Below are 20,554 nucleotides of genomic sequence, written 5' to 3' on the forward strand. Positions count from 1 at the left end.
TCCTTCCTTCCTTTCCTTTCTTTCTTTCCTTCTTTCTTTCCTTCTTTCTTTCCTTCTTCCTTCCTTCCTTCCTTCCTTCCTTCCTTCCTTCCTTCCTTCCTTCCTTCCTTCCTTCCTTCCTTCCTTCCTTCCTTCCTTCCTTCCTTCCTTCCTTCCTTCCTTCCTTCCTTTCTCATGAAGCCTTGGTTTTTATTCTTTCTTTTATTTAGTGTTTTTTTTTCTTTTTCTTTTTTCAACCATTATTTTTTATTTTTCTTGTGGGCAAATCAAGCAGTAAGTCTTGAACAACTGGGACAAGAAAGCTGTCCTTCAGAACATGTGATATTAGCTCTTTTCACAAGACTCATATTGCTGTGTGGCACCTGCTAATTCTCTCCCCATGAACACAAAGTATTAGTTCTCAACCCTTTCCAGGACTTTAAAATGGAGATAGCTGTGACCTACACACATTGTCAGACATGATTCAGACTTACCATACTACGGAGGTTAATACTCTGTCCTAGGACTCATATTTCTTCAGGAGAAATACAGAAGCCAATAATTTCTTACAAATGCAAAAGCCTCCAATAGCATGGAGAACAACAATAGAAGCCAAACATGTAAAAACAGAAAAAACTTTTTCAAAGGGAAGCTTTTTATGAAAATATTTTTTCATTTGATATTTTCTTTCAGTTAAAACCTGAAATACAGAAAGTCAAAATCCTTTTCTTCCTCCTCCCGTATGTATGTCCATCTTTGCATGTCCTTCTTCCTCAATTCCCAAAAACAAAAAAAAAATGTGAATAATGATTGTAACAAATAACATACGCATACTTTGAACACACAGATATCTTCAGTGAAATATCAATGCATAGCACATGCTCTGCAAATACTCTTCTTTTGTTGGATATTTTAATGCCTTGATCATGTACTTGGAGTTGACCAAGGAATTGCATTGCTCCAAAGTAGCAGAATATAGGATTGTGCAATTCATTTAGAGCTCTGCACTAAATGAGTTACTAAAGCAATGGGAGACACTTGATTTGGACTCAGGCAGTACACGTGGACTTCCAGAAATATTTCAGTACTTCAGATTGCTTTTAAATTTTCCATATTTTTTCACTTTGATTACATTATGTTAATTAGGTACTATTCTAGCAAAATATATTACATGCACCATATAAGAATATAAGAATCCTTATAAAATTCAATTTTATAAAGCCTTCTAATGTTTTTTTTTTTTTATTGCAGGTAGAACACATGTATAAAATGCATCTGTTTTTACACACCATTTTCACATTGCTTTGGAGGAAGACAGATTTCTAGGTTAATATCTGGTTAATAACTTGTCTTGTTACACATATTTGCAAATAACGTATGTCAATCTGATTTTTCTTACACTGAAGTGAAAACGACTACTAAAACTACCACCATTCCCCAAACTGCAGTAAAATTCCTCAGTGCTCTAGACTGATTTACAGATGTTCTTAAGGCATTTCTGTTTTAATGCTGGAAGAAAAAAGAATAACACAGTCAGAACAGGTTTTACAAGGAGAATATAAAAAACATACACGGTTATATAAGTCTGTTGTTTTTTTTCTTTTAGTTTTCTCAAAAATCTTCATCAGATAACACTTTGAAGAGCAATCAAATACTCTGTGAGTGTCTAAGACTTTTTGTTATACTTACTGTGGGAGTAAGCAACTCTTTTGACTCTTTCACAGACATAACTTGCATTTTTCAAAAACCAGGAATAGTATTCAACACAGTACCTGAAGTAGTAAAATTAGAAGAGTGCTGTTTAGTTGTCTCTCATAAACATAGCTCTATGTACGTCATGCTGATATTGCTCTCTGAATACAGAAATAAAAGTCTCTATTCTAACCTCTAACCTATGCCGTTAGATACTTAGGAAGATTCAACTGAGCTCTATTCACTGACTGGTGAAAACCAGATCAATGCCCTGAGGCTCCATCTGGGACTCAGCCAGTAGCCATGGAAAAATTTCTCCTTGGAAGGAGTGGTGAGGCATTGGCACAGGCTGCACAGGGAGGTGGTGGAGTCACTGTCCCTGGAGGTGTTCCAGAAATATGTAGAGGTGGCACTGAGGGACATGGGTTAGTGGGCACGGTGGGGATGGGTTGGTGGTCGCACTAAATGATCTTTGTGGTCTTTTCTAACCATAATGACTCTATGATTCTAGGGACTCAAATCACTGATGACTGAAAACTGTCATTGGAAAATGTACAATGGAGTATTTTAAGAAGACAGAAGCAAGTGAAATTGCTGCTAGATTTTACCTCATGGCATCCTTTATGGAATGTCTTCTTTGGCCAACACAGAGGCACAACTGAAAAAACCTGCAGAGCTCCATCAGACAGGGATTGATCTTCTGCAGCATGATGGTGACAGGAGGTGAGGTCATGTATGGGTCTTTGAGGATTGCGTGTGGACACCCTAGGAGAAATAGAACCTGAAATGAACTAGTTCAAAGAATTGACCCATCAAATTTTGTGCAATGACTTTTCTGGGCAAAGGGAAACATACAGATTAACAGGTAAGTTAAAGTCAAGTCCAATTGAGGCAGATAACTGAAAAAGAATGAACACACAGACTGGCACTTGCTTGAGTGAAAGCAAAATGCGATTATCAATTCATTATTATTTATCACTTCTGGTAAGTTATTGAAATCATTGTTGCTTTTACTTATTACAAATACAAGGGACAACTCTAAAGATGTAATTTGTTTATTGTTACCTTTTCAGATGGAGGTTCAGTTGCCACTGTAGCATCAGTTTTCCACTGCACAAAACAGTGAGATGAAGAACAGCACAACACACTTATTACATTTGAGCTTTTCTATACACAAATGCTAATGCAACAGTCATTTCCAGTCCCACAGTTTCCTACACCCACACTCTATGTCTGAATCTTGAACTTAAAACAACAGACCTAATAAACAATCAGACACCCTGTTCTTTTAATCTCCTTTTTTATCCCCTTTAACAAAATGAACACAATTTATGCAGGGGTTGTGGCTTTCTCACTGTCCATCTCTCTAGTTATCTTGCATTTTCCACTTTTGCTTCTACTGCCTTGAATAATCAGCTAATTTCAGCCATGATTTTAGAAAAAAAATTCCTCTGGGTAAATACCTTCTTAGAGGTTACAAAACTGCCAAGAATCTGGAAGAAAAAAGGTCATTTTTTTGCCTGCACTGAGAGGAAGGTAGGAACAATTTCTCTGTTTTACTCTTATTTGTCAGCTGCCAGCTGGTTAATCATTTTTTTATTTCAAGTGACAGCCACTATATTGCTTGAACTTAAAAAAAGAAAAAATGCAGGAAAATAGTATATTAAGTTATGGACTGCCTTTCCCCTCTCTGGCAACAACTGAAAGGAAAATATCTGGTTTGTTCTGTTCACTGAACCTTCTGTAGTCAGCAGTGAAAGGTAAACATTTGCACACAAAACACTTCATCCCACCAGGAAATGCAGCTGTGCCAGGCGGCAGATGGATTAATACAACAGAATAGGTGATGGCAGGTTGTAAGTATTGCTATGTGGTTTTTCAGCGTGAAATACAATCTCCTTTCAGACTCCCTTTCTGTCACAGAAAAGGAAAGATGAAAATGAGGGAAACTGAGAAAAGGTAAGGCAAAACTGATGCTGCTTTCAATTCTTTTTTCTGTTTTTCTCCTTCATATGAAGAGAAGACCTTACATTAACCATAATCTTGTCTTCCTGAAACCATACTCTGTTACACATCACCTTATGTCTTTTGCCTTTACGTAACAGTTGTGTTACAGTCAGTAAAAATCAAAGGACTTGACAGAAAAATAAATGCAACATGTAAAAGGTGCTAAAAGGCAGCTGGGCACAGCTACAGCTGGTGTGTGATCACCACTGCTTTGTGAACTGAATAGCACTGCTCTGAAGAGGTGATGTTGGAAGAGCACACTTTGTGCTTTTGTGCCTTTGCCTTTCACCCACTGGGGTAGGGGAGAGAGAATGAGGGGAGAAGGGGAGCAGAGGCAGCAGCAGAGATGCTGGCTGGCTATTCCATTTTGAAATCAGTAGCAGGCTTTGGCCACGTGTTCAGATAAACTGCTGTATGCGCAGAGTATAATCCCTTTAGACAGTGTAATTGTATTTCCAGGGTTCACATGTCTCACATGCTTTATAGCTTTGGGCTATCTTATGTTACGTGATAGGAGAGGCTACAGGGGTTAAATTTAGACTAATGAAGTTCTGTTGAAATGAGACTCTGTTGTCTAGTGCTGACAAGAAGTTTAATATAAAATGGCATTCGTGGGCAGGAAGAAAATAAAGGCACTGCCAAGCTCAAAGAGATCTGTTATGAAATGATTTGCCTTTGACCAGAGCTTGCCCAAAGTAGTAGGAATCACAAAGGAGAAATGGGTAGGCCTTGCAGCTATTGTAGTCTTGGCTGCCTCTGAAAAATGGCCATAGTCTTAGCGTCACAGACACTGCACAATTCTCAGCTGAAATTAGTCAGTGTTGGGCAAGAGGGAGCCCCGTTTCTCTCAATCTTAGCATCTTACTTAAAATCACTGAATCATCAAGGTTGTAAAAGAGTACTAAGATCATCATGTCCAGCCATCAACCCGTCACCACCATGCCCACTAATCCACATCCATAAGTTCCACATCTACACATTCCTTGAACGCCTCCAGGGATGGTGACTCCACCACCTCCCTGGGCAGCCTGTTCCAATACTTCACCACTCTTTATGAGAATATATTTTTCCTAATATCCAACACTCCAGAGCCTTGATGTCTTTCTTATAATGAGAGGCCCAAAGCTGAAAACAGTACTTAAAATGCAGCCTCACCAGTGCTAAGTACAGGGACACAATCACTTCCCTTCTTCTGCTGGCTGCACTATTTTTGCATGAACATCACCAGCATTTGACACCCCCTTGTGTTTTTTCCTCTTGATGGAAATTAAAAATGACTGATGTCTTGCTTTAATAAAGCACTCTTTGTGTTAATAACTGAACATCAGAGCATGTGGCAATGAGATTTCAGTATAGACTGTCCATTAAAAAGTATGTTGGTGCTATTGGGAGTAATTAAAATTGCTAATAGCCACAATACAATGTGTTTTAATGTCTCCACCAAAGTGGGTGCTCACCGTCCCATCTAACAGGCATTATTGTTTTACTCAAGCTGTGTGTTTTACCAGCAGAAATTCTGTTCTATCTAAATGTAAATCAAATGACAGCAATTTCAATGTGGATTCAGTTATGTAGGAAAGAGAAGTAAAATAAAAAGTTGGAGGTTAAACAAATTGCTCTAATTTTCATTTCTAACAACAATTTCACTTTAAATTAATGCTATATTTACATATAACTGTATTTAATGCTGAAATTCTCTTTCAATTAAAGACTCATTTAATTTTATTTGGACTGGATAGAATATTTACATTACATTGTTGAAATCAAATTTTTCAGTACTTCATAGTAATTTCTTATATCTCTTTGTAAAGAGATTTATCTTATTGATTCAGTTCATAAATTCCTACAGGTTCGGATTGATACAAAGATATTTCCAACTAGAAATTTATTTTAATACATCATTTTCTAAATTTTTTGTTTTTAAGAAATTGACTTCCTCAAAACAGGCAACAGATAGGATAAACAACAGCTGTCTGTGCAGAGCTTTGGTTTTGTCCTTTTGAAATTACTGCTCTGCTGTTACAGGCAGGTAAGTGACCAGCCTTTGCAGCAAAGAGCCCTTTCCACTAGGAAGAGGATATCAGCTTTCTTTCACCCTGAGATTAAATTTTGCTGCCAGTGAAAAGCAGTGCAGTGGCTACTGTGAATAACTCAGGCTTAAAATATCCCTCTCTTCATGCTATAACATGCTCTCACGTTTTATTATTTGGCATGCAAAATTAATGAATACATCTATAAATAAATCCACTTTTGTGATTTAAGAAATCGCTTCCTCAAGTAATGTCTTGATCTTCAGAGTATCGTGGATGTTATTCATTGTTTTGTGATCCCACACCTGATTTTTTACTCAAAATGCTATGACTGCTATGTGCAGGTGGGCAGCATCTGTCACGGTTTCTGATAGAGAGGCATTCCATTCTCTGCTGTCATTGAAATCTGTGTTTTCTGGGCTTTTCAAAAAGGATGGATTCCCAGTCATAGATTTATATGGGCTTATAGGGTTTCCACCAGATAGCAAATAGAAGATAAACAAACTCTGTGAGTGGACTTGTGATGTGCACTGACCAGATTCCAGCTACTTCCAGTTAGGTGGCCATTATTTAGTCCTCAAACCAAACTCATCCAAGGCAAACAAGCAACGCAGATAAGTTTGTTTGTTTGTTTGCTTTTGCAGAATTATTTCTTGATGGACAATAAATATATTCCTCTTATTCCCATCAAAATAGAAGACCTTATTTAACTTAAATTCTTGCCCTCACACCATCAAGAGTGAAAAGAAATCAAGTTGTATTAATATGATATGATGTTGGTTCATTTTCTTCATGTAACCAATGCCACATCATTTGGTTTCCAGTGTGATCACTGGGAGCAGGGATGCCAGAGGCCCTGGAAGTACTAAAGGTGTCTGCAGGATGCAATGTGTAAGTGGGTAGGTTGGACTTAGACACTCACATGCTCAGCATCCAGTCAGGGCGGGCTCTCCCAGAGTGCAGACACCCTCTCTGACTTTGGATCAAGTCCAGCTTTTGAAAGGGTGTAACCTATTTCTACATACTTACATAGAAATATAATTTTACTGATCACATGACTAGATTATAAGTGGAGTGGCACATCATCATATGTGTACTGCTTTAAGCTCGCATATTATAATTGATTAGGCATATAAATGGAAGAACTGAACTCTTCTGAAAATTGAGCTGATAATCATCCCTCTCTAGTCCAAGAGGGAGCTTTCAGCATTGAAAACTCAGGGAAATTCTGGAGATTTCATATGATGTGTTGTCTTACATACTCATGAATATGAGTATTGTCTTAATCATTTTATTTGTACCAACAAGTAAATTTGAAGCTTGACCATTTCTTTTGGAACAAATGAATTTTATGATTCTTCAGTAGCCCCTCCATGTTAAAAATGGAGAACATAAAGAATATGCAAGTTAACTCGGTCATCATAGCAGAATTTGTGTGTTCAGTGTGAAATTATGTATGATTCAGAAATATGGAAGCAATCTCTTTGACATATGGGGTGTTTTACATGTATAAAAAGTACTATAATATACATTAAAGATGCACATTTTTTCTGGATGGAAAAAGTTGCATACTAGTGTACACTCAGCCAGGCTAGTATTTTTGCTGCATCAGGTGCAGTCACTTACGGGCAGCTGAATGAAGTTTCAATATCAGGCCAGGTCGGTAGGGTGGAGTAGACAGAACTGAGGAAGGCAAATCTATAGGGTGGAGAAGAATATAAGAGGTTTTGATGTATTAAAAGGAAAAAAAAAAAAAAAAGATTGATCAAGAGTAACTGAAAAAAAAGCTGAATTCACAAACCAGTAATATACACTTCTGTAGATACTGATATATAAATGCATTCACAGTCACCTATTTAAGTAGATGTTATTTTCTATTTCAGAATTATGCCAACTTACACACTTTGTTATTATCTCAAATCAATCTCACCTTGTTCTGTTTGTATCTGATTGTTGGCATCTTGAGGAGGCAGAGTCTGCACCCAAAACATGTTTGCATCAGCTACTGGAAGACAAATAAGTGATTCATTTCATTCAGAAACTTTGTTTTTTATCCATTTACTGAGAAGTCATGTATAAGATTGCTGAACAGTCAGGTCCTTGCCCATTACTTCCAAGGGCATATAAGGATGTCAAGATGAAAAAGGAAGGACAACATATGTATTCACTAGATCTTGGAAAGTGTGTTGGCCAAGAAAAGATAGGATTTAAAGATGATTCATCTACTGGAGACCCAGAGAAGCAGTTCTGTATTGTCTTTTCCACAGGCCTGTTTACTAGGTTTGGAGCAAAATGTGAGCAAAGAATTGATTGGCAGCACTTGGTATTCCCCAGAAGGACTAGGAAACCACAGGACAGTCCCTCTAACTTCTTTTAGCACTTCTGTGATACAGGTATCTCCTCACTAGTGACTCAGAGCAAGTCACCCTGAAGGTCATCCCAAACTCCATCTCTGGGATGTGTTTTGGGATGGGCTTTTGAACAAACTCCAGAGCTAATGGAGTAAAGTGGGTGTTGGTCCTCCATGCTGAACTCACCAGGGCTGGGCTGCAAAACTGCTGATGTGACTAAGGTCCCTTCAGCAGCAGGAGGGGCTCCAGCTGTGCCTCGTGGTCTTGAAGTGTCTACATGCAGGGTTGGAAACCCTGATGTCTTCACACTAACCATCTTTGTCCATGGTGGGGGCCTTGTGTTAGGACTGTCCTCTCCTTTCAGGGCAAGAGGCGTGCTGGTACCTGGAAAAGCAGAAAGATGGAGGGTATCAGCAAGAATAACGTGCTGGGAGACAATAAATGCCAAAATACAACCAGAAAATCCAATAAATCCTATAATATACACTGGAAATCCTATCTACTCCTTGAGTTCTTCCACTAGCAGGTCAGATTCAATTTTTCACTTCATTTTAAAAATCATTATATTTTTTCTTCCCAGGAAAATAGGTAGAGTGCCAATAAAGTTGGATATTTTAACTGAGAACATTTCAATATGCAAGTTTTCATAAACAAACAGAGAGAAAAAACAGGGCTGAAGCACCTTTCTTATGAAGACTGAAGGAGATGGACTTGTTCAGCCTGGAGAAGAGAACGCTCTGGGAAGACCTGATAGCAGACCACCAATACTTAAAGGGAGCTTATAAACAGGAAGGAAATCAACTTTTTACATGGGTAGGTAGTGATAGGACAAGGGGGAATCATTTTAAAATAAAAAAGGGGAAGTTTAGATTATATTTCAGGGGGAAATTCTTTACTCAGAGAGTGGTAAGGCCCTGGCACATGCTGCCCACAGAAGCTGCGGAGGTCCCAACCCTGGAGGAGCTCAAGGGCAGGTTGGGTGGGGTCCTTGGTAGCCTGAGCTGGTGGGTGGCAGTCCTGCTTACAACATGGGCTTAGAACTAAATGACCTTCAATGTTCTCCCCAACCTGAGCCATTCCATGATTCTATGATCTATGTTTTTTTTCTATTGAGGGAATTACTGGCCTGATCTGCTTGTTAAGACAAACTTTTATCTATACTTTAACATCATGGTGGTTTGCAGCAAAGATATGCTGTCACTTGTCAAGACATTAACAAAGGACAATATAAATTTAAGTCTGATAATATTTACTCACTTTTAAATGTCCATGGATGTTCTGCTGATGGATCCACGGTTTTGTTTGAGTCTTCCTGTGATTTCATGAAACTTGAAAAAACAGAATCTAAATCTTTGAGGTGTGAGAAGATAGGGTTAGTATGCCCAGTATCTACGGCAAATTACATGTTAAAAAGGAAATAAATGAGCTATTATATGAAAAAAAACTGTTCTCCTTTTAAAAGAAAGTTATTTTTTAGCAAAGTACCTTTGATCTTTTAGTTTTATGTTGGCTTTTTTTTTCTTTTCTTTTTCTTTTTTTTTTTTATAGCAAGTGAGAAACATCCTGCAGCTTTCAGCACAGGTAAACTTGCCACTGATTCCAAAGTCTTCCTGTCACTGATAGGTGGAGAGTATCCATGCAGCACAATGGATGAGTATATTTGACTCCTTTCTGAAGGTTACTCATATAAAAGCAGATTACTCATGCTGAGAGCTAAGGCAGATCATAGAACCATAGAATCATTTGAGTTGGAAGGGACCTTTAAAAATCATCTTGTCCAACTCCTCTGCACTGAACAAGGACACCTACAGCTAGAACAGATTGCTCAGAGCCCTGTCCAGCCCGACCTTGAATGTCACCAGGGATGGGCATCCACTGCCCCTCTGGGCAAACTGGATACTCATTTGGATCAAAAGTATCACAGAGCTTCACCAGCCTAGCTATTTTTGTTGTTGTTCCTCACACTGAATATTTATATGGCTGTAGACTTTACTTAGTTTTGCAGAACGGAGATGGAACATTCATTGCAAATGCTACCAAGATATGGTTTTCATTGTAGTTGCTGTTTCTTTTTATTCCCCAGGATGTGCTTACCCAGGTCAGAAGATGTGTTACTGGAAAATGTGTAATTAATAACAGGAGATTTCTCTAGCATTTCCCAAAAGTCAGACAGATTTCTCCCTGCAAACATAAAGGATTAAAAATATGAAGGATGGACTTCTTTCTGATAAGACATCACTGTTAGTAAATAAGGCAGTAATTCAGTTTGAATGGTTTTTTAATTTACCTGTTTGACCTGTCATCACACAGATGTAGATACAGTCGGAATCATTGCTCTGACGCACTGAAAGACAAGGAAATGCAGAACAGATAATTGTTACTAGCTTTCAGTACATGATATCATCTTAAGTAGTTGAAAATATAAAACTGAAATGGCATGTGGCTACTACAACTGAACAATAATTTTCTTTCAGATTTGATTTTGACAAAGAAATCCAAATATCAGTATTTCCTGGAGAAATGTTTCTCTATAACTAAAATTCTAAATTACTAGTATGTTTACAAAGAAAAAAATCTTCAGAAAATATTGTCTGTTATTATTTCTTGGGGGTCAAACTTTCCCTTGATACCAGCACTCAATTATAATGTACTGAAATTTCAAAGAAAAAAAACATGCTCATAGAAAATCATATTGCTCCTATGAGTCTGTATTATATATACAAACTATATAAGTATTTTTTTTTCTCTAATGAGGATTTTTTTTTTTCACAACCACAGGTCATGTTTTGCTGGATAAATGATGCTGAATTAGGGCAATAGGATTTTATACACATTTCTAAGTTTGTTTCCATGCCAGGACTAAAGCAAGTAAGGCAACAATAAATACTAAAGAAGAAATGCAAACCTGAGAGGATAGAAGTAGATTTGAAAATTTCTGTGAGATAACTGGTAGAGTTTCCAATAATATCAACAAGCAAAGCAGTGAAATCTAGAAAACAAAATAGAGAAAAATTATAACTGAAACACATATTCCAAATCAACACTGGCAAAAATAAACATGAATGCATTTTGAATGCATGCTTGTACATGAAAATGTTTGAAACATTTAGAAGTTCAGAACTTTTCTGCTGAATAGGAGTAGACTTAGGAAGCCATTGGTATACTCATCTGATTGCCAGCCTCTCTTGCATACCAACCTGTCAAGTCATTTGTCACATTGTTTAAACAGTAGCAGTAATGCATCGGGAACTTGCCAGGGTCAATGTTTTTCAGGCTAGAAACTATAGAGAGACAGAGAAAATGGGTGTTTTGATGTGCAGCCATATGAGGGGGACAGCTCCTGCGCCGGGCAAACACACTCACTGTTATAAATGGTGACTGACACTTTGTGGAAGGCAAACGAGCTGTAGGACGTGACGCTCAGCAAAGAGAAGAGCTTTTTGGTACCTGCAGAAACACGTGCCCATCTGATTAGCAGTTGGAACAAATTATGCAAACAGAATGTTTTGGCTCTGCTCATTTGATTTCAAAAAGACTCCTGAGATGCTGATATGATGCAGGTGCCTGAGACTCAATTCCTTTTCATTACCACTGAGGGATGGTTCATCAGTACTACTTTCTTAAGATAAATAAATAAAGCAAGCAAGCAAACCTACGTTGGATTATATAGTGCTTTCTAAAGGCATCCCGTAAGTAATTATGCTGTGCCTATCTATGAACACACTAATTTATAAATTCTTTGGGGGTAGGAAGATGTCTGCATTAAAATGTACAAGTGTAACTTGTTCTGAAAATTAATTTTGGATGCAGACAGCATGCATTTGTGGCTTCTCCTGCTAACACCACCAGTTCTTTATCTCCTTCACTGCCGCTGGCAGCCTGTCACCTCCCCAGCCACTGCAACATCACCTCTGAGTGCCGTGCTCAGCATCCCGTTCACCAGTTCTGTCAGGTTAACAGCAGCCAGATCCACGGACTTTGCAGGCAGCTCTGGAAAAGAAAGAGTCTCTGGAAATGGCTGCTAATCACCCATTTGTATGAGGCAAAAATCTTCCAGAATGAGAAAACAAAATGAGCAGTTTATGCATTGGGACTGTGAGGAAATGAATACGCCAGGAGAGCAGAGAGAAGTTTGAAAAAAATCACAGGATAGTGGGAGCAGTGCAATGGAACCCAGAATTCAGGCAGAGCTCTGTGCCACCTTCTGCCTTGGGCATGCTGGAGGTGGCAGAAGGGAGCAGCGTCCTGGTGCCCTCTCATGTTGATGATGCATGCTTCTTCCAAGGGAAAAACAGAGCACACAAACGGAGGAGAAAATACCTGGGAAATCCTCCCCCCTTTCCACAGTGCAACATGGAATTGGGATGTAAACACAGTTGTTTTTGTTTGTTTGTTTGTTTGTTTTCAGTTTGTTGTTCAGTTTCAGTTGATGGCTATACTACTACTGCAGATTAAATTAAATCTGTTGAATGATACTTTTTATTTAAAAGATGTTTCCTTTCCACTGATGTTGCTTGCCTACTTCTCCCAGGTCTGAGTTTCCAAAGATGTTCTTTTCCTTCCCTACCAGGAGGTGATGAAGAAGTGAAGTGGCACAGTGCCTGTGCCTGTGCAAGAAGGTCTGTGAGTGCGTGACAGAGAGGAAAAACAGAGCAGGATGGAAAAAGAAGCACAGAAAGCCAGAATGAGAGCAAAATCAAATTTGGAAAGAAATACAATTTTCCAATGACATCAGTCTTATTTTTAACCAGATCTAAACAAAGCTTGTGTGAAGCTGTGCTGGAACAAATGGAAGTGGCAGTGACAGAGCAGAGCACTGTGAGACACACACCCCCAGAGGTAACAGAGGAGCCCACCTTTGGTTGGAGGGCTCTGGAAGGAGAGTAATTAAAAAGAGGTACCACCTCCTCACATTCCCAGAGAGAGGTCAAGTTGGCCAAGGATCTGCATATGCTGGGGCAAAGAGCCCTTGCAGCAGAGGTGGCTTTGGTATATGGACTCCACAGGGTAAACGCCACCCCAGTTCAGTGCATCCCACTCCAATCAATGCCCACACACGGAGTCAAGGGTTCCTGATGTGCTGATGTTACCTGCAGTAGCCAGCACTGCTGCTTGTTTTTCTCTCTTGTTTTCTCTTCTTACACATGAAGCTGTGAAGCAAAGAAAGAGTATGAGAAAAAAAAAAAATTCCCTGTTGATCTACCAAGTATTTCTCAGTGCAGCTCTCTGCTGGGGTTGCTTTGCTGCTCTTATTCATTATGACACAGAAACCAATGGACATAAGCACTGAAAAGCAGCTCACCAAGTATCTATAACGGCAGTACATCAAGTGCCTAGGAATAAGGATTTCCCAAAAGACCTTCCTGGTCCATTAGCTGCCAGCTAAATGGGGAAAATGAATTAACTATCAGAGTTTTCTCCCTTAACTCAGGAATCAAAAATTAAAAATTAGTAGAAAACTCTTTTCACAGATTGATCTGGGCTTGTATTCAACACTGACAGACAGGGATGAAGAATAATGAGGCTAACTCAAAAGAGATCTACATGGGCTACATGTAAGTTTGTTATGAAGAGCAGATGTTCAGGGCTGTTTTGGGGAACAGACTGGAGTGCTCAGCAGTTAAGGTTCCTTTCCAGAATTCTCTTGAATGTATAAGGTCAAGATGCAGTGTAGTGATGCAGACATTGCAGACACGTTGAAGTGCAGGATTTAGCTTAAGCTCCCTACCCCATCAGTGGAGAGCTGAGAGCCTCCAGAGAGAAGGCAATCCTAAAGAGCCAACGCTTGCTATGTTAAACTCCTGTGGAGCTGGTGCTGAGCAGGGTTTGCTTCAGTGGTGGTGCTCCTATCAGCCCTACAACTCAGTGGTCCAGTTTCCTCCTCAGCAAGAGGAAAGCTGGAGGAGCAGAAAAAAGCAGAAGGAAGAGGAGATGTGACTGCACAGTCTGGCTGGTTCTACCTAAACAAGTAAAACCTGGGTTCTTTCCCTTATTCTTACAAAAATATAGGTCTTCTACAGAAGAGTCTCGGTATATTTCTTCTTCTCTCTTTTTCTACATATGTATACAAGTGAAAAATAACCTGTAGATAATCCACGGTACAAGGTCCATAAATCACAGCTCCCCATATGGTTCTAATCAGCCGCATTAACATCTCATTTAGTATGTGCTAAATTTGGACTGACAATCTAGCTGGTAGGTCCAGCCCATCAGACTTGCCTGTGCAGCGTGAAAGAACAGAGAACCAGGCCTGCCCTAGATGTAAGAATGGAGAAATCTCTCAGGCCATGGGAGAAGTTGAAAAAAAGATACCTTTGTTGTTCTCCATGGAGCACCAAATCATCATCCTTACCTATGTTCCAAACCAGAAAGAGACACAGAAATCCCAGACTCAACTTTGCTGGTATATGCCAATAGAGCCACCGCATCATGGATTCCAATTTCCAGTGGTTTTGGCTGCTCTAGGAGAAAGAAATACTGTTTGGGTATTGCTACTGCTTGCAGTGTGTGATTTGCTCCAACCCTTGTCCCAGAATGATATGATCAGGGGAGAAATACCAGTCATCTTGATGGCAAAAGAGGATTGGTGATGCAAATGTCAAAAAAACAGAAATGACAAAATCAGTATTTTTCGTGTGTCATATAGCATATTGGCCTTAAGTTTTGAGTCCCCACACAGCTGGGGCTTTACTGGGACTTGGAGAATCATAGAATCACTTAGGTTGGAAAAGACCACTGAGATCATCTAGTCCAACCATCAACCCGTCACCACCATGCCCATTAAACCAAGTCCCTCAGTGCCACATCTCCATGTTTCTTGAACACCTCTAGGGATGGTGACTTCACCACGTCCCTGGGCAGCCTGTGCCAATGCCTCATCATTGTTTTAGAGAATAAAGATTTTCTAATATCTAAACTGAACTGCCCCTGGAGCAATTTAAGGCTGTTACTCAGTGAGGTTGCCTACACAGTCCTCTTCCTGGATGAACTGTACCCAAAGCACACTGAGACATCAGGTTCCCTTCTTTGGTGAAACACGATAAAATTTACTGACATTCAACTTCAGGGGAGACATAAGTAGAGCTGTTTTTTTTTTGCAGAACTATTGTTTGCCCAGTCATCCTTAATCTTATCACAGAATCATAAAATGGCCTGGGTTGAAAAGGACCTCAAAGATCATCTAGTTTCAACCCCCCTGCCATGGGCAGGGTTACCAGCCACTAGATCAGGTTGCCCAGAGCAACATCCAGCCTGTCCTTGAATGCATCTAGAGATGGGGCATCCACAACCTCTCTGGACAACCTGTTCCAATCTTCTATTTCTACATTTAATTACTCCCACCAAGATATATCCTGTGCTGCCCTAGTGGGGGCTAGAAAATAAGGAGGAATGTGCCCTCCCCTCCCCCCCCCCCCCCCCTTTTTTTTTTTTTTGCAATAATGAAAAATGCCAAACTAATATGCATCTATGAGAAAATAAGAGTATGAAAGTTAGCAGAAAGAGTTCCAATTCTTTTTTCATATCAGCTAGCTTTTCTCTTAGTAGTTAATCCTGCAAATATACAGTGAGCCATTATCTTGAAGGTAACACTGTTTGATTAACAGACTGTTACCATCATGTTTAACATCTTACCCGTATTTAATTCACTAGAGAATTAACACATACTGAAAATAGTTAACTTGTACTTAGCATTTCTAAAAAGAGATCCTTCCGTGGAATGATGAAATAATACCAAACTATTCTGTATTTGAAACATCTGTGTTTGCTTGCTTGTGTGTCAGAAGTATTTAAGTGCTAGCACTGCAAATTTGAAAGCTCTCCGGAGTTTCTAGGTAGTACTTATCTATTCAGTTTATTTGTCTAATCCTATCTGCCAGACTCCAAACCTATACTCATCCACAGTTTTGTCATAGTATGTGCAGGCTATGGGCTGAGGGTGAGAGAAAGCCTTGTCCAAATCTTCCCCAGATTTCACAGTCTGGGTAAAATAGCCAAGAATGTGGAATGGAGAGCTAGGCAGTCAACCTGAAGGGAGGTTTGTAACTACATACATTTTGGAGCAGAAGGGCTATAGTGGCTGGTACATTCAGTCAGAGGAAGTGGGTTGAGAGGGTTGTTGGACTGTGTGACTGAGGTCACTTCTTTAGCTCTGTGAGATCTGTTTTGCAATGACAATTTTGTGTTTGAGGACCATGGACCTCAGCCTACATATTTCTTGTGACCCTCGTCCTGCACACAGACCAGGCAGCATTGCCCATGCCATCTCTGTGCATGCTGACTCAAGGGACAAAAACAAAGCCAACAACACTGATGCCACTGTATTGCCCCTGCAACATAAAGGTGGCCTTGGCTGGAGGGTCTTTGCTGCTCAGACTGGAAGAAGAGCCCAAACTTCAGCCTTTCATGGAGATTTTGTCTGTGTGGCAAGAAAGAATCTTAAATACAGGAGGTGGGAGAGAAGGACAGCCCGTGCCCTATTTACCTCCCCCTGGAGGTGTCGATCAGTGTTGTTGCTGAAGTGGATCAGATTTCACTACTGATTTATTTATTTATTATGTCCCATTGCTGTCTGTGGTGGTAGGACAGGGAAAATTGTTCAGCAATGGACTTGGTGCAGTGTGCTAATGCACTGGTAGAGCTAGGGAGAGCACGTTTCCAAGGGGCAGAGCAGGGAAGAGAAGTCTGACAAATGAAAGAACTGTCTTAAAACACACTGGGAGAGAGGAAAAAAGGAGCTGTTGAAAGAGAAAAAAAATAAAACAAAACAAAACAAAACAACAACAACAAAAACAAAGAAGAAGCACAGAGCTGTGCTTAGAAGCATCCAACAAACACTGATAAATGCTTTCTTGCTCACTTGACTTTGCAGCTCTCTGCTGCCCACTTCACAGAGCTGCTCCTCCACACTGACAGCACACAGAACCATTTCCGCAACCGTTTCCAAAGCTCTGCTTTGCAGCATGAATTCAGAGCAGGCATTAGCGTGACCATTACATGCACATTTAACTGGGATGTCATTACATGCTACAGATTCCATCAAGAAAAATATCTAGTGATTCAAACATCATTCAAACCTGGAAGGATGGTTCATAAGCCAAATTCTTTTCTAGAATAGAAATATTAAGTAATATTGCTATGGAATCAATGGAAAATTCTCCATTCATAGGAGATGTTCTGGCTGATTTCCAGGTTTATCTCTGTGGTATCCCCTGATCATCGTAAGTGCTTAAAAAGAAATTGTAGAGAAACTTTAATACTAAGAACAGTGCATTGGGAAGACTGCCACTACTTCTCTACAGCTAAAGACTGGTTTAAATTTGAAACATTAGGTTTTTACTGCTTTCCAAGATCTTTTCAAGCATTAACACATTTGTGCTGTCCAATTAAATTTTGAAGGCATCTGTGAGAAATACTCCTGGAACTTCTGCATGAGCCATCTTATCTCCCAGCACTGTGCTTAATAGCAATATTAGCTCTTATGATATATGCCATGCTTGTGTTACTGCGCTTATCTGATTTCCAAATTTTAGTCTACAAGGACAGGAATTTATTACTTTGTAGCTGTATCTTTTTTACTACTGTGATGACTGAAATACGTTCCAGATTACAAATTGGAAACCTTTCCCGTACTCCAGTTCAAAATCACTAACAGGTTCCACTTCAGATGATAGCAAAATTCACATTTGTTGAAGGAGCAGGTGCCACACAACCAGGAACAAACAGAAAAATCCCATAAACTGACTTTCAGTTAATGTTTGCTATTCAAACATTTATCCAATACAGGTTGCATGTTGGGCCTTTAGCTACAAATTCTCCTTAACCTCTACTGGATGCAGTAATCCACCTCTTGTGCTGATTTTAAGCTGAACAATACTATAATACATTTTACTCAGGATTGTTGATCCACAATTCTCTGGACTGCTGAACTGGAAAGTTTAATCCAGTTCAGGTCCTACTTATGTACTCACGAAGACCCCTTACTAAATACCTCTGTGCTATTCTAGATTAACAATAATTTTAAAACAACATGGTTAAGAGCTATGGTTCATTTGAACTCATTTTAATGTGGCAGGCAATCATGAAGTTAGAACTGTTTTCCTTTTTTTTTTTTTTTTTTCCTGTACAAATAGAATGCAAACATATATCAAGTAGTTTTCCTGTACCTTCACATTAAACAGAGCAAAATGGAATTTAAGGGACCAAAGAATTGTGGAGTTTCTGTGTGTGTGTGTTTTTTTTGTTTGTTTGTTTGTTTTTTTTTAAGAAATTCCTTGATAATTAATTTCCTTACCTTTGTTTAGTCTCACCATCTAAAGGTCACCTCTCATTTTAAGCACACCATGATACACCAGATCTAAAGAAATGTTCCATGTTAATATGAAAATATCCCTCTGTTAGAAATACACACTTCATTAAATTGCTATAACCATTTCTTAAGCTCAGGTTTATTTGTATGAGAATTAGATGTTTGTAAGCAAAATACATTTCATTTTCTATGTTCTCACTCAACAATATTAGCACAGGCAATATGATTCCTTCCAAATATATTTGAAACTACTGAGATTTGGAATAGCTGATATCAACTTACCCGACTTCTCTTGACAAAGATTATTATCTTCAGAGCCTATATAAAACAGGAGGCTATTGCCAGGTCTTAATAATCACTTAGTGAAAGACTTGGAGTAGACAGGCTTGATAATCTTGCTTTAAAATCTTGTAAAAATTGTCATCCTAATCCCAGAAGGACCAACTGAAGGTAACACAATCATAATCTAACAAAGTGCCCGTTGAATCCCTCATGGAATGACTCTGTGGCAAGCCAGGTCAGGGCTGGAAGATCCTTTTGGCAGCGATAACTTGAACTGCAAAGTAGGACTGTTTTTTTTTCCCCCCTTTAAAGGGACAGCTTGTTTTACTGCAAATAGGCCAATGCCACCTGAGAAAGGGAGAGGTTGGCCAGGTGAAGACCCTTTGAAAAAACTTTATCGTGCTTGGAGTAGCAATTTAACAAGAGGTGTTGCTCAGATAAATGTGAAGATACCTGATGTGTATATTAACTGTAGAAAATAAAAAGGAAGAAAACGAGATTAACCAGAAAACTGCCTGGCATTGGTGTGATGGGAAAGGAAGAATGAGCAAGTTACAGTGATATGGGGGCAATTTCAGTGGTGCTGAGTGATAATTATATAAGCTAAGGGATGATCATCATTGGAAGCTGTCATTGAAATTTTGCTCCTGTTTACTCTGGTGGACTGGAAATGATTCCTCTGAAATCAGTGGATTTAAACCCAACTTCATTAAAAGCAGATAATATCCATTCACTAGCTTTTCTGTAAGCTACAATCGACCAAAACATGTGAGTACTGCTGTCATTTAAGCCCTTACAGCAATCAGAGGAAAGAGGGAGAAACAAAATGAAATCACAACCAGTTAGTCCATGGAATAAAAGGTGCCCTAAGGACCAGCTTAAAATCTCAAAAGAAAAATATTCCCGATCCCTGTTATAAACAGAGAGCATAAAGAAGACCTGGCAGCCATGATGCATGTAAACAGGCTGTTAGGAATGGTCCCTGGCCTTTCCTCATTTCCCAAACACACCTTGGGCTGGGGCTGCTGGTTGGCCCAGTTCAAGAGTGCTCTGGGACTGTACTCTCAGTGTCATGGTCCTACAAATAGTATGGACACTTGGGTTGAAGGGATGGACTATGCTCCCTAGCAATACTTAATTGATTATTGTGGATATTCCTTATTTTGTTTTCATTTCGTTAACTTTCTTCATTTAATTGTATTGTCCCAGTCTTGCACTTCCACCAGCTGAAGCAAAAATGCTATTATCCAGCAGAATCACTGTAACATGCTGGTATGTTAGATATGACTTTCAGATTTCAATCTTATTTTGAGGGGTTCCTGGTTTCCCATAGAAAATTAATTTATAGGTTGCATTATGTGTGTGGTAGGGTGGTGTCTCCACCTGCACTTCAGCAAGAACTTCAGAACCTGGAGGGCAATGTTTAACAGAACTATAGCTGGTAAGTATGAAGCTGACAGGTGCCCGCACACACATGCTCAGTCTTACCTTTATCTTCTTGCACTTTGCCTTTCACTTTGACCTTAATTTGTGCCAGGGGAGGTTCAGGTTGCATATCAGTAAAAAATTTATTCTGAGAAAGAAGGATGAAGTATTGGAATAGGCTGCTCAGGGTGACGGTGGAGTCACTGGAGGCGTTCAAGAAAAGGGTAAATTTGGCACTGAGGGCCGTGTTTTAATTGGCTGGTGGTGATGGGTTGATGGTTGGACTAAATGATCTTAGAGGTCTTTTCCAACCTTAATGAATCTATGATTCTACAATACATGAAAATATGTATTGTATTGTAACCAGTGGGATGTTATTGTGTCTAGAATTATCTGATTCTTTTTTGTGTGAATCGTGACTAAATGAGAAATTTGGAAACCTTTTTGCATTGACTAGACTCACCCTGCTTTTACTGATTTAA

The 20,554-nt window shown here is 39.3% G+C and overlaps 1 protein-coding gene across 7 annotated transcripts; it reads right to left on the bottom strand.

Annotated features, from left to right (window-relative positions):
* Positions 1-150: 150 nt before the first annotated feature.
* HHLA1 (HERV-H LTR-associating 1) lies at positions 151-18,885 on the bottom strand. 7 transcript variants are annotated; one of them, XM_046932802.1, is made up of 16 exons: positions 18,648-18,885; positions 14,412-14,515; positions 13,150-13,209; positions 11,969-12,049; positions 11,423-11,506; positions 11,257-11,340; positions 10,965-11,048; positions 10,347-10,403; positions 10,154-10,240; positions 9,317-9,409; positions 8,246-8,443; positions 7,639-7,713; positions 7,335-7,406; positions 2,280-2,436; positions 1,669-1,751; positions 151-1,488 (listed from the first exon to the last, which is right to left on the bottom strand). In XM_046932802.1, exons 2-16 carry the CDS (start codon positions 14,488-14,490, stop codon positions 1,445-1,447), a joined length of 1,338 nt encoding a protein of 445 aa, XP_046788758.1. In that variant the 5' UTR covers positions 14,491-14,515; positions 18,648-18,885; the 3' UTR covers positions 151-1,444. The 7 variants fall into 7 exon arrangements, 6 of the variants coding, with proteins under 6 accessions (XP_046788758.1, XP_046788760.1, XP_046788752.1 ...); XM_046932804.1 differs by having other exon boundaries at positions 7,639-7,710; positions 14,412-14,520; XM_046932796.1 differs by having other exon boundaries at positions 14,412-14,520.
* Between the last annotated feature and the right edge of the window lie 1,669 nt (positions 18,886-20,554).

Source organism: Gallus gallus, chromosome 2, assembly GCF_016699485.2.
Source record: "Gallus gallus isolate bGalGal1 chromosome 2, bGalGal1.mat.broiler.GRCg7b, whole genome shotgun sequence".
In the NCBI taxonomy this organism is placed as follows: Eukaryota; Metazoa; Chordata; class Aves; order Galliformes; family Phasianidae; genus Gallus; species Gallus gallus.

What these genes read in the sequence shown, in the direction of transcription:
- HHLA1 (XM_046932802.1), bottom strand. Translation starts at nt 14,490, where the DNA reads ATGATGCGGTGGCTCTATTGGCATATACCAGCAAAGTTGAGTCTGGGA. An exon ending in AGCAGTGCTGGCTACTGCAG is followed by an intron (nt 12,050 to 13,149) that starts GTAACATCAGCA and finishes TTTCTTTTCCAG; the next exon opens with AGCTGCCTGCAAAGTCCGTG. An exon ending in TGTGATGACAGGTCAAACAG is followed by an intron (nt 10,241 to 10,346) that starts GTAAATTAAAAA and finishes TTATGTTTGCAG; the next exon opens with GGAGAAATCTGTCTGACTTT.